This window comes from Bubalus kerabau, chromosome 15 (genome assembly GCF_029407905.1).
Source record: "Bubalus kerabau isolate K-KA32 ecotype Philippines breed swamp buffalo chromosome 15, PCC_UOA_SB_1v2, whole genome shotgun sequence".
In the NCBI taxonomy this organism is placed as follows: domain Eukaryota; kingdom Metazoa; phylum Chordata; class Mammalia; order Artiodactyla; family Bovidae; genus Bubalus; species Bubalus kerabau.
This window is the reverse complement of record NC_073638.1, coordinates 52,203,158-52,217,739: the sequence shown is the minus strand read 5'-3', so window position 1 is coordinate 52,217,739 and position 14,582 is coordinate 52,203,158. Positions and strand designations below refer to the sequence as shown.

Genomic DNA, 14,582 nt, shown 5'->3' with positions numbered 1-14,582 from the left:
TTTATAGGTCTCTCTAACTCTGACCCTGCCTTCTCATCACCTGCTACATTGCCTCCCCACTGTCACTGCCTTTTTAAAATATTAATCTAAAGATTCACTGGAGGCCTGCTCTTTCTAATCTATTTGAATAGCTCCTGACGAACAGTTCCTTCATGAATTTATCCCACAATGTTAAAAGGACCTACCTTTTCTGGCCATGAAAGTAGGTTCAGGTGCTAGCCCAGTTTTCACCATCTGAATCACTTGTCCTTTAAAGGCACATTCACCACACACTATTCACAGTTTATTATTATTATTGATTCCTTGCCTATATGAGGCCTGGGTTAGGCTGGACTCTAGAATACTTAAGAAGAGTCTCTTGATGACTGGCAAGCAAAGAAATGAGCAAAGTGGCTTACATTGTAGGAGCGGGGATGTCTCTGTTTCCACTGCACCAGGAGCAGCTGGGCCACCACCAAGGTAGCAATAAGGATGAGGACCATTTCAGCATGCATGGCTTCGTGGCCTCGATGCTTGGCATGCATGCGTGCGTGCTCGATCCTGAAAGCCAAACAGATGCAGTGAGCTAGGTCAGGGATGGTGTGGTGATAAAGGGTCAGTGCTTTCCAGGGATACCCACTGGTCTATAGCTCAGAATACACTGTTTTAAAAAATAATAAACATTTTTATTTTTGGCTGCACATGGGCTTTGTTGCTGCATGTGGGCTTTCCTTAGTTGTGGTGAGTGGGGGCTACTCTCCAGTTGCAGTGTGCAGGCTTCAGCAGCTGTGGCACACAGGCTTAGTTATTCCGAGGTATGTGGAATCTTCTCAGACCAGGGATCAAACCTGTGTCTCCTGCATTGGCAGGCAGATTCTTAACCACTGGACCATGAAGGATGTCCAGAACATACTCTTAAACTACACAAATTAGGGGCTAGAAAGACACACGCCTTAGAAGACAGGAATTCTGAGATAGAACAGGGGTTCTAGGGGCTCCAGTCACCAAGGTTAGGTATGGGGTTAAAGGTTGGTGGCCTGCTCCCTTCCCCCAATGGTAGAAACAGTGGATTCCTTTCCATTTTGGTCCTATTTCAACCTGTCACTGGAAGGAGAAAAGTAACCCAGAGAGAAGGTCACAGCCATAAAAGCTCATACTCTTATTCAATGATATTTATGACACCAATAAAGGAATAATATTGCAAATGTGTGCTAATTTCAGTTTTAAAGTCTTGCTTTATTTGTCCTACCCTCTCTGTCAGGATCAGAGATCCTTAAGACTAAAGCCTGAAAAATGTGAACTGCTTCAGCTTTATACTACTCCAACAGTGACTTCACTATCAGTATCCAGAGGTAAATAGTCTCTTCAAAGGCTCAGGAGAGAAAACCTAGAAACTCTTATTTAATCCAAGGCTGGCATTCTCTTATCTCAAGGACTGGCAGAAAGTGATTCCCTTGGCCAATACAGGCAAAGAGCTTCCTCTGAGAACAGCAAAGTCAATCCTACCATTATGTGTCAGAGTCAGCTAAGGGAGAGGAATTAAGGAATTAGAAAACTGAATACAAATATAACCTATGGTCAGAAGTTTTGGTGCAAGTTCTCCGTGGTGGTGACGGTGGGGGTTTAGTCGCTCTGTTGTGTCCAGCTCTTTGCAATCCCATGGACTGTAGCCTGCCAGGCTTCTCTGTCCATAGGATTCTCCTGGCAAGGACACTGGAGTGGGTTGCCATCTCTATCTCCAGCAGGGACAAAGGGAAAGGACAACATAAATGGTATGTATCTTCATGGAATCCCCAAGGGCAATGAGAGACTAAACGAGAAGAACCAGTGGGATGCATTATAGACAGATAAACCATAAAGAAATATAGCAAAAAGTTAGTTGTAGATTCTAGGTGGTAGGTACAAGGGTGTTCAGTGTACAATTCTTTCAACTTTTCTGTATCTGAGATTTTTCATAATATAATAAAATGTTAAGTTGGAAAATTTAGTAGGCAGCCAAATGTCAGCCAGCCAGGCAGCCACAGTACTTAAGGGTTCATCTTACATAAATTTTTATCCTAGGTGGGAGAATCTGACAAAATATATTAATACGGGGAGGAGTCAGAAACAGGTTCAGAAACACCTATGTGGTCTTAGCCAAGAAAATGTACATCTCTTCACCACAATTTCTTCATCTATCAAAAGGAGTCCATACCTTTTCTGCCTCCCTCATAGGATTGTTTATTTGTTGCCCAAACTAAAAGGGCAATGGATATTTAAAAACCTAAGGACTGTGGGGAGTTATAAAGACAATAAAAGATAAATTTCCTGTTCTCAGACAGTATATAACTGATCGTGTACAAGAAATCAAAGAAAGGATTGAGAAAAAATAGAAGTCATCTAGCTCAAGTTTGCAATCCTGTGTTTGAATACCTCCATTGGCTGAGAATATATGCCTCTTAAAGTAACCTATTTAGAACCAGAAGTGTCTGACACATTTTTAGTACTCATATGTGCCTATGAAGGAATACAATTCTAATGCTTTAAGAAGCAGGAAGCTCAGTATCTCAATATACCATGATTTTTTTTTTTTTTTTTTAGTATTTATTTACCTGCCCCAGATCTTAGTTGTGGCATGTGGGAACTAGTTCCCTGATCAGGGACTGAACCCGGGTCCCCTACATTGGGAGCATAGAGCCTTAGTCAATGGACTACCAGGGATGTCCCAATAAACCACGATTATTTTAATGATGTTTCTGATAATGAGATAAAATCTATCTTACTACAGCATCAATCCTTCAGACCTAATCCTATGCTCTGGAACATATCCACTCTCTCTTTCACAATGCTGCCCCTTCAAATATTTATCATAATACTTAAAAACAAAACAAAACTAGGCTTCCCCGGTGGCTCAGTGGTAAAGAATTTACCTGCCAATGCGGGAGACACAGTTTCAATCTCTGATCCGGGAAGATCCCGGATGCCACGAAGCAACTAAGCCTGTCCACCACAACTACTAAGCCTGCACTCTAGAGTCCTGGAGCGGCAACTACTGAAGTCCATGGCCGAGAGCCATGCTTCCAACAAGGGAAGCCACTGCAATGAGAAGCCCACCCACCACAACTAGAGAGTAGCCCCTGCTTGCTGCAACAAAGACCCAGCACAACCAAAAATAAATATAATTTTTTTTAATTCCTTAAAAAAAAAAAATCCTGTTCCTACCACCATTTTCCTGGACCCTTTTAGGCTAACAGTTCTAGATCTTTTAAACATGATGCATATAACATAATGTGAAGACCATTAATTCTGAATGCCTTCTAGATGTATTTAGCTAAAGATCTTTTAATATGCAGTATTTACAATACAGTCAGTGTGGACTCAGCAAAACAGAACACAGTAGTACTGTTACTTCCCTTAAGGCAGATAGCATACTTTCAATGAACACTTTCCAAAATGTGGAATATTTTGGTAGCTCAGGTATACAACTGGTGCATATTACACTTAAAGTCACCTAAAATCTTGTCATATGAGTCACTATCTTTGCCATTCTATATTTTTATCATCAATAGTTTTCCTCTAAATGAAGTGCTTTTTTCTCACTATTAAAACTTCACTGGGTTGATTTCAGCTCATTGGTCAGCTACCTTGTGAAGTTGAAACTCATTTACTGAGGAGAAATAATGATAAGATATTTGTTGACTCACTCTGGTTACAAAGCAAGTTAGCAGCAGATGTGAGATCAGAAAATACACCTCCCATTTTCTCAAACAGAGCTCTCTGCCCTGGTTCCCAGATAATGATGATGATAACCATCCTCAAAACAGGTAACACTTACTGGAAGCTTACCACATGCCAGGCACTGTTCTAAGAATTTCACAATTATTAATCTTCAACTCTATTATGGGTACTGTAGTTTTCCTCATTTTACAAATGGGAAAAACCAAGGTAGTATGAAGTAAACTTGCCCAAGATCACATCATTAGGAAATCGCAGAAGTAGTATTCAAACCCAGATGGATGGTTTGGTACAATTATCTATTTACTCCCAAGGATTGAGTGAGCTACCCAGGAGTGACTCAAATACTGGGAAAGATCTCAAATGACCTGTCCTCCTCGTCACAGGTCACTGTCTCCCATAGACAAGGAAGCAAAGAGGGTAGGTGTACAACTCTATCAGTAGGATTAATCTATGGTTCCCACCATGAGGGGCCCATTCTGTCACACTTACTTCCATTGCTCCTCTGGAGAGAGTTCTGACATATCCACCTGTAGAAAGACACCACCATAAACATCCATTACTGTCTTAGAACTGTTCCTGCCCAACATACAGGGATCACACATCTGCTAAAGCTAAAAGTATGAATCAGGATTTGTGGGATATGAAGCTAGATAAAATATTCTGCCACATAATACCATTTGACTCTAATTGGCCTCATTAGACTAAGCATCAGTCCCTGCTCTGCTATCAGCTAGTGGTATGACCTTCCAACCACAAAGCTCCAGTTCTATTTATTAGTCTTATCCTTTTATAGCAGGATTTCTTAAACCTGGACACTAGTGATAATCTGGGACTGGTTAATTCTCTGGGTTGTTTGGGAAGGGGGGATTCTGTAGATTGTATAATGTATAAGCAGCATCCCTGGCCTCTACCCACTAGATGCGAGTAACATCTTCACAGATACAACAACCAAAAAAGTCTACAGATATTATCAAATGTCCCTTGGGGGATGAAAAATTGCCCCCAGGTGAAAAACCACTGCTCTAGAATTAGAGCAGTGGTGGGACTGCATCACTGACTCAACGGATATGAGTTTGAGCAAGCTCCAGGAGATGGTAAAGGACAGGGAAGCCTGGCATGCTGCAGTCCATGGGGTCAGAGAGAGTCAGACACGATGGAGTAAATGAACAACAACAGAATAATACTAAATTCTTTGAGTTCAGAGCTTGAGTGTAGCCATATGGAAGAATACCCAAACCTCAGGACATAAGTCACTCAATACATTCTTACACTGAACTGAGCTGAAAATGCTTTTTGATGTAGAGAAGAAAAGCCCTCATAAACACTCAAAGGAACCAATCAACAAATATTCCTTTAGTACTTATGAAGTTCAAGACCCAGTTTCCCAGTGTTCCTCTAATAACTTCATAAAAGTACCTTAAGTGGAATGTTTGAAGTAAAATGGGCAGAACACCACTCTACTACTAAGTAAGTTGGTACATATTTCCCATGCATCTTTTATGTGTGTGCACTGGGAATTCACCATTGCTTAGGGAGGGGTTTCTGGTTTCTACATATCCCATCTAGGGAAGGAAGGAAAGGGAGAAAAAGAAAGAGGGGAGGGATAGAAGGGAAAGGAGAGGAAGGGAAGAGAGAGAGGAGGGGAGAAACAATATCCCAAGGCTTTCCCCAGCCAACCAAGGTATTGAAATCAACCACCCCTTTATCCTACTTTACACTGTATCACGGAATTTATTCAAGTGACTGACTCAGTCCTTCATCTTCCTGGAAGGACAGAGGTCCCCTCCAAGAGAGGACAAGTAGATGCAGGAAATGGAAAGGCCCAGCTGGGTGGTACCTGAGCAGACAATTCAGAACCACAGTCTTACATTATCTTAGATATGCTTTCCAAGTGATTTAACTGCTGCTTAAATCCAGGGCCAGGGCCAGGGTGATATAAGCAAGGCATCGAGGACCCAAAATTTACAGAGGCACACACTTTCAGGTACTGACCCCTCACTTGCATGACCTTAACGGTGACTGCCTCCTTCAAGTCTGTGCCCTGCACTTTGTATGCTTCACCCTAGTCCAAGTCCGGCTTATGTTTATCTTGCTCCCATCCTAGAGCATCTCACAGAGCTAAGGAGAATACACTGCTTTTGTGTCTTTCAAGAATAGCAGAGCTGAGCATATATTAAACACTCAATGAGTACTTATGGAACTGAACAGAATTCCTTCCAACAGGGTAATAGGTAAGTATGCTGACAAACCAGCATCCTACCTGGAGATGCTTAAATGAGGATGTAAACAAACTCTTGAAAAATACCTAATGAGCATCTGGGAAATAAGTATTCATTTTCTGGAGGCACCCAGAAAATCATGCTTAAAAAAACTGCATGTCAAAACAAAACACAACACAACTACATGTTCAAAAAAGCAAGACAAGTCTGTTGAATGGAAAACAAGGAAGATCCAGAGAACTGGGCCAGGCATGGGGACACCTCTCTGTGAGATAGTGCTCAAGCGTGCTACTATTTGTGCCTTAAAGTTTCTCTCATTGGAAAATAGAGACTGTCTTCTGACTTCATTGTGGGGCTGTGAGAATATACTAGTATTATACTGCAAGTGATTTCACTGCCTTTCCTCCTAGGAGCATAGGTGCTCAGTTGCTAAGTCCTGTCCAAGTCTTTGCAACCCCATGGACTAGCCCATCACAGTCCTCTGTCCACGGAATTTTCCAGGCAAGAACACAGAAGTGGGTTGCCATGCTCTCCTCCAGGGAATCTTCCCAACCTAGGGTTCGAACTTGAATCTCCTGAGTGTATTTTACAAAGTACCTGGAGAGGCCAGGGAACTGAATGTTGGTGAAGCACAGGGCAGTGATGCTTTCAGAGCCTCAGGGAAGGCTCAGAAGGGCAAGCTCTTACGCTGAGACTAGACCTGGTGCTCAGAAGGCCATTTAGCTTTTCATGGAGTAGCATGAGTACTGGAGTGGAGTAATGCTAAGAGTCAAGAAATGATGTGGCTTTAATATTTCCATCCTGAACCAAAAAGATTTTAAAAATTACATCCAAACCAGTAATCTAGCTCAAGTGGAAAAACAAGGAGAGCTATAAGCTATTCTGTAAGTAAGCTGTACCCTAGAAATACATCTGCATTCTCTCCCTCACTAATGAGTTTATTCATCTGGGGCCAAGCAGTTAAGTCATTCAGGTCCCCTGTCCAGGCTCAGGTAGCTAATTAGGCAAGCTCTCAGGGCAGGATTGATAGGCCCATACTCCACTCCTAAGACTTGTACACAGAATGTCTTTTTGACAACCAATCACTCCTCTCCTAGGATTTCACAAAGCTTCTAGTCATGTAAATCTACCAAAGTCCAGATTTGAAAGAAGTTAAATCAAAAATGTCAGGCAGAGGGCAAGATAAAATTTCACAAAAATGGAAAATGATCTGCGGTTGACTGATATATTTTCTCAGATGCAAAACACAGATGGATCCACCAGTGTAATCCCACAAGCAGGCCTCTGTCCCCCACAAATACTGATACTCTGGGGTCTCTTGAGTCTTTACACAGACTGATTAGTTTGTCCCTTCAGCCTTTCTCTTCCACCAAACCACATTCTGCCTTCCTGCAAAATGCTAGCCAAATCCTCCTGGATCCAGAAAGGCCCATTAGACTGACCCCACTCACTGAAGGGAAGAAAAAATCCTCTACTGCTTTGAGCATGATCCACAGTCCAGAAGCATCAGCACCCTGAGAACTTAAAAACAGAGGCTTCAGAATCCATCCCGGACCTCCTGGATCAGAAGTTGCATTTAATAAGATACCCAGGTAATTCACACGCACATAAAAGCACTGCTGTTGCATTCCAGCACTCACATTCAGTCTGTCCTACAGTCACACACCTCCACACAGCTGAACTGCTTTTGTTAACAGCTTTCCTGAGATCTAATTCACAAAGCATAAAATTCACCCATTTAAAATGTGCTATTCAATGTTTTTAGTATATGCAGAGTTGTGCTACCATCACTGCTATTTAAATTTAGAACGGTTTTTACCAGTCTCAAAATTAAACCATATACCAGTCAGCCATCACTCTGCAACATCCCTCAGCCCAAGAAACCACTAATTTAATTTAGATCTCTATCTACACATTTGCCTATTCTAGATGTTTCATATACATGAGATTTGACAATATGTGGTCTTTAGAGAATGGCTTCTTTCACTTAGCATATTTTCAGTGTTGCTGCAAGTATTATAGTCATTCCTTTTTACTGCCAAATAATACTATATTTATGGATATACAATATTTTCTTTGCCCATTCATCAGCTGATGGACATCTGCATTGTTTACAGCTTTGTGTTATTATAAATAATGCTGTTATGAACATTCACTTACAAGTTTTCATACAGACATGATCTCATTTCGCCTGAGCATATATCTAGTACTGCAATGGTCTGGTTATATGGTAACTCAATGCCTAACCTTTGGAAGAACTGCCACCTTGTTTTCCACAGCAGTTGTACCATTTCACATGCCCACCAGCAGTGCAAGAGTTCCAATTCCTCCACATCATTGACAATACCTGGTATTATCTTTTTGGTAAGAAGCATCCCACTGGGTGTAAAATGATAGATTAATGTGATTTTGATTTTGCATTCCTCTGACGTATAACGATGTTGAGCACCTTTTCATATGACTATCAGCCCTTCACATATCTTCTTTGGAGAAAAATTTATCCAGATCTTCGTCCACTTGTTAAAAACAGACTTTTTCCCCAGCAGTTTTAGGTTCACAAACTTCCCTGGTGGCTCAGACAGTAAAGCGTCTGCCTACAATGCAGGAGACCCAGGTTCAATCCCTGGGTCAGGAAGATCTCCTGGAGAAGGCAATGGCACCCCACTCCAGTACTCTTGCCTGGAAAATCCCATGGACGGAGGAGTCTGGTAGGCTACAGTCCATGGGGTCGCAAAGAGTCGGACACGACTGAGCGACTTCACTTTTAAGTTCACAACAAAACTGAGTGGAAAGCAGAATTTTCCATATGCTCCCTGCTCCTCAATATGCATAGCCTCCCCCAACAACATCCCTCATCAGAGAAGTACCTTTGTGCCAACTGAGGAACCTACATTGACGTATCATCACCCAAAGTCCACAGTTTACCTCAGAGTTCACTACTGATGTACATTCTATGGGCTAGGACAAACATAACATTCTTATGGACACATATCCATAAACAGAGTATCATACAGAGTAGTCCTACTGACCTAAAAATTCTCTGTGCTCCTCTTATTCATCCCTCCATCCTCCCTAATCCCTAGCCACCACTGCTCTTTTTATGGTCTCCATAGTATCAGCTTTTCCATATAGTTGAAATCATGTAGTACACAGCCTTTTCACATTGGCTTCTTTCACTTAGTAACATGCATTTAATATTCCTCCATGTATCTGCAGGGTTTAATAGCTCATTTCTGTTTTAGTACTGAATAAAATTCCACTGTCTGGAAGTACCACAGTTTATTTATCCATTCACCTACTAAGACACTATGTGTGTGCTCAGTCACTCAGTCATGCCCGACTCTGCAACCCCCGGAGCTACAGCTTGCCATGCTCCTCTGTCCGTGGAATTTTCCAGGCAAGAATACTGGAATGGGTTGCCATTTCCTACTCCAGGGGACCTTCCCAACATAGGGATTGAACATGTGTCTCTTTGTCTCCTGCACTGTCAGGCAGATTCTTTACCACTGGGCCACCTGGGAAGCAAAAGACATCTTGGCTGCTTCCAAATTTTAGCAACTGTTAAGCTGCTATAAAGATCTGTGTACAGGTTTCTATATGAACATACATTTTCAGCTCCTTTGGGGATATATTAAGGAGCACAACTCCTGGATATGGTATGGTAATAGTAAGTTTAGTTTTGCAAGAAACTGCCAAACTATCTTCCAAAGTTTGATGGAAGATATTATCTTGCATTCCCACCAGAAATGAATGACAGTTCCTTTGCTCCACATCCTCCCAGTATTTGGTAGTGTCAGTGTCTCAGATTCTGATGATTCTAATAGGTGTGTAGTGGTATCTCATTGCTGTTTTAATTTGAATTTTGCTGACTACATGAGGTGGGACATCTTTCATACGCTTATTTTCTAGCTATATATCTTCTTTGGTGGGCAGTATGTTAAAGTCTCTAGCCTACTTTTTAAACAGGTTTTCTTATTACTGAGTTGAAAGAGTTCTTTGTGTATTTTGGGTAATAGTCCTTTATTTCTTTATTGTATATTTATTTATGGCTGTGTCAGGTCTTAGTTGTGGCATGTGGGATCTTGGGCTTCCCAGGTGGCTCAGTGGTAAAGAATCTGCCTGCCAATGCAGGAGACGCAAGAGACATGGGTTCAATCCCTAGGTTGGGAAGATCCCCTGGAAGAGTAAATGACAACCCATTCGAGTATTTCTTGCCTGGAAAATTCCATGGACACAGCAGCCTGGTGGGCCACAGTCCATGGGGTCATAAAGAATCGGACACAACTGAAAACACACACACATGTGGCATCTTAGTTCCCCAACCAGAGATTCAACCTGCACGCCCTGCATTGGAGGATGGATTCTTAACCACTGAACCACCAGGGAAGTCCCTGACAGTCTTTTTTCCTGACAATCTCTTTTAATTGATGCATTTAAACAACTAATGTTCAAAGTGATTATTGATACAGTTGGATTAATATCTTCTATATATTTGTTACTGTTTTCTATGTGTTGCCCTTACCTTTTCCTATTTTTGTCTTCTAATCTTTTTCTGCCTTTTGTAGTTTTAACTGAGAATATTATATGATTACATTTCCTTTCCTTTCTTAGCTTATCAGTTATACCTTTTTTTTTTGGCCACACTGTGCAGTTTGTGGGATCTTAGTTCCCCAACCAGGGATTGAACCTGGGCCATCAGCAGTGAAAGCACAGTCATGACCACTGGACCACCATGGAATTCCCTAAACTTTTATTTTTACTTCTTTTACAGGTTGCTCTAAAATTTGCAATATACATAAATAGTAAAATCCACTTTCAAATAATACTGTATCATGTCACAGATAGTGTGAGTACCTTATAACAACAAAATAATCTTAATTCCTCCTCTCATCCCTTGTATCATTGCTGTCATTCATTTCACTTATCCCTAAGTACACATACAGAAACATATGCAGTCAAATATAGTGTCGGTATTACAACTTTCAAAAAACTATTCACTGTTATATCAATCAACAACTTGTAAACTAAAAGAGCAACTACAAAATTCCTATAGCTTATATATTTAATGGTGAAAGACTGAATGCTTTTCCCCTAAGATCAGAAATAATGTCAGGATGTCCACCCTCACCACTACTATTCAAAACATACTGAACTTTCTGGCCAGCAAAATAAAGTGATAAAAGGTACAGATTAGAAAGAAATAAAACTGTCCCTTATTTGCAGATGACATGATGGCTTACACAGAAAATCCCAAAGAATCTATGAAAAAAAAATTCTAGAATAACAGCGTTCTGCAAGGTGGCAGAATATAAACATACACACAAAAGTTATATTTCTATATTAGCAAAGAACATGTGGAAAATGACATTTAAGATACAATAAAATCTACAATTAAAAAAAGAATTAGTAAAATAAATGTTTTTTTCAGTCTACTTTCACTAACCCCCATTCCAATGCTTTTCCTTTGTTTAGGTAGACCTGAGGCTCTGATCTCTCTCATTTTCCTCTCTCTAAACAACTTTTAATATTTCTTGCAAGACAAGCCTCTGTGTGTGCTCAGTCATGTCTGAGCCTCTGCCACACTGTGGACCGTAGCCCGGCAGACTCCTCTGCCCATGGGACTTTCCAGGCAAGAATACTGGAGTGGGTTGCCATTTCCTTCTCCAGGCTACCTTCCTGATGCAGCGATCAAACCCGAGTCTCCTGAATCTCCGCACTGGCAGGTGAATTCTCTACCACTAGTGCCACCGGAAGCAAGACGGCCTACTAGCAACAAATTTGCTCTATTTTTGTCTGTCTTTTTTAATTTAATTTTATTTGGGTCTTTGTTGCTGCACATGGGCTTTCTCTAGTTCCAGTGGGCTGGGGCTCCTCTAGTTGTGGTGCACAGACTTCTTAACGTGGACGCTTCTCTTGTGAAGCATGGGCTCAGAATCATGGTGCACTGGCTTAGCTGCTCCGCAGCACGTGGAATCTTCCCAGACCAGGGATTGAATCTGTGTCCCCTGCATTGGCAGGTGGATTCTTAACCACTGAACCCTATTTCTCCTCTTTTGAAGGCTGATTTTCAGGAAACAGAAATCTAGGCAGATGGGGGTTTGTCTTTACTCTTCTATAGGTAAAGTGTTTTCTCTGCTGGCTTCTTTCAGAATTTTTTCTTTGTCTCTGACTTTCTATGATTGGAAAAATGATATGCCTAGATGTAGTGGGGGGAGGGGAGGCACGGTGTTGGCATTTATCCTGCTTGGTGTTTTCTGAACTTCCTGGATCAGTGGTTTGGTGTCTGACATTAACTTGAGGAGATTCCCAGTCATTATTGTTTAAAATATTTGTTTCTCTCCTCCTTCTGGTATTCCCATGATGCACCTGTCTCTGTCTATTCAGGTTGCTGTAACAAAGTACCATTGAATAGGTGGCTTATAAACAACAAACATTTACTTCTCACATTTCTGGAGGGTGGAAGTCCAGGATCAAGCACAAGCTGGAAGGGATTAGGAAACTCTGTGGGGCCTCTATTGGAAGAATACAGACTCCAATTATGAGGGTTCTGCCCTCAGGACCTAATCACTTCCTAAAAGCCCCATCTCCTAACACCAATACCTTTAGGATTAGGATTTCAACATATGAATTTATGGGGAACATGAACATTCAGACTGTAACAGCACACCTTTACTTTTGTAGTTGTCCCACAGTTCCTGGATATTTTCTTTCAAGTCTTTTTTTTTTTTTTAATTTTTATAGGTTTCTACTGAAATATTCTCAAGCTCGGAGATTCTTTCTTCGGCTTTATCTAGTCTATTGATAAGCCCATCAAAGGCATTTTTCATTTCTGTCAGGGTGTTTTTGATCTCTAAACATTTCTTTTTGATTCCTTCTTAGAATGTAAATTTATCTGCGTACAATGCCCAGTTGTTCTTGCATGTTGTCTAGTTTATCCATTTGAGCATAATGGCAACCCACTCCAGTGTTCTTGCCTGGAGAATCCCACGGACAGGGGAGCCTGGTGGGCTGCCGTCTATGGGGTCGCACAGAGTCGGACACGACTGAAGCGACTTAGCAGCAGCAGCAGCAGCACAGCAATCAGAGTTATTTTAAATTCCTGGTCTAGTAATTCCAACATCCCTGCCAGAGATGGGTCTAATTCTGATACTTGGCCTGTCTCTTCTGTGTGTTTTTCCTTTTAATATATCCTGCAATTTTTTGATAGCTGGGTATGATATACGAGGTAAAAGGAATTTCTATAAACAGGGCTTTAGTACTGTAGTGGTAGGATGCTGGGGAGGAGCAGCCTTCTACAGATCTATGGCTGGGTTTCAGTCTTTTAGTGAGTGTGCGCCTGTGAACTTCACAAGTGCTTCGCAGTGCCTCACCTACCCCTCTTAGGTGGGGCACAATGGCTTAAGAGGACTGGAGTTGGGGATTTCCCTTATCCAACATGAAAAGCTACAACTGGTCAGAGATGGGTATTTTCTTTCCCCTAGATCAGTCAGGCTTTGATAAAACCCCAAAAGGTTAGACTATGGTTAAACAGTTTCCCCTGATGGCAGATCTTAAGAAGAACAGAATGCTCTGGAGTATTTTTAAAAGGTTCTTTCCCTGCCCTGCCACCCTCAAAAACACACAGGGATTTTTCTCAATACTCAATGTAAGAACCTGCCAGATACCTGGAAGGTCATGGTCGGGGCCCTGAATAACTATGAGTACCCGTGGAGTTTGTAACTTTGAGTTGTCCACACTGAGCCTTTAGCAATTTATTACAAGCCAGGTTTCCCTGCACCAATACTGGTTCCCACAGAGGTTTCTGCTTCTGTAAGTTGTGATTCATGTCGGCAGTATGTCTTTGTCCTATGACCTCACTTTTTTAAAGATCTAAGAATTGTTGATTTTTCAGTTTTTTCAGCTTTTTCCTCATTCCTAGGACAGAATAGTGATTTCCAAGCTTCTTACATGCCATACTGAAACCCTTCTGTCCATTTTTTAAAAGTAGGTTATTTACATTTTTATTGTTGAGTTATAAAAGTTTTTTTTAATATATTCTGGATATAAAGTCTTTTATCTGATATATGACCTGCAAGTACTTTCTCCCATTCTGTGCTGTGCTTAGGCGCTCAATCATGTCCGACTCTTTGCGACCCCGTGGACTGTAGCCCGCCAGGCTCCTCTGTCCATGGAATTCTCCAGGCAAGAATACTGGAGTGGGTTGCCATGCCCTCCTCCAGGGGATCTTCCCAACCCAGGGATCAAACCCAGGTCTCCCACATTGCAGGCAGACTCTTTACCATCTGGGCCACCAGGTAAATCCCCTTCTCCCATTCTGTGGGTTCTCTTTTTATTTTTTTTTTGGTGATGTCCTTTGCAATACAAAAGTTTTTCATTTTGATGAAGTACAATTTTCTTTTTCTTTTACTGCTTTTGCTTTTGGTTTCATATCTAAGAAACTACTGTCTAATTTGACAGTGATTTATAACTATCTTTTCTTCTAAGAGTTTTATATTTTTAGTTATTACATTTACGTCATTGGTCTGTCCCCCTCCACTCACTGGCCTGTTTTGAGTCAATTTTTTTATATGGTGCAATGGAGGGGGTCCAACTTCATTCTTTTGCCTGTGGCTATCTAGCTGTCTCAGCATCATTTGGTAAAAAGACTATTCATTTTCCCTGTGGACC

General features: G+C 41.3%; 1 protein-coding gene across 6 annotated transcripts in view; it reads right to left on the bottom strand.

Moving 5' to 3' along the window:
• Window positions 1-14,582, bottom strand: part of RNF121 (ring finger protein 121) — a 79,742-nt gene that overhangs the window by 41,950 nt on the left and 23,210 nt on the right. For 3 of the 6 annotated variants that reach the window (XM_055548966.1, XM_055548968.1, XM_055548967.1), the window contains 2 exons: window positions 4,186-4,223; window positions 399-540 (listed from right to left, as the gene is read on the bottom strand). In XM_055548966.1, coding sequence (XP_055404941.1) covers window positions 399-540; window positions 4,186-4,223 — 180 coding nt within the window. Of the gene's footprint in view, window positions 1-398; window positions 541-4,185; window positions 4,224-7,357; window positions 7,437-14,582 lie in introns of all 6 variants that reach the window. The other 3 variants (XM_055548964.1, XM_055548965.1, XM_055548969.1) reach the window with 3 other exon arrangements.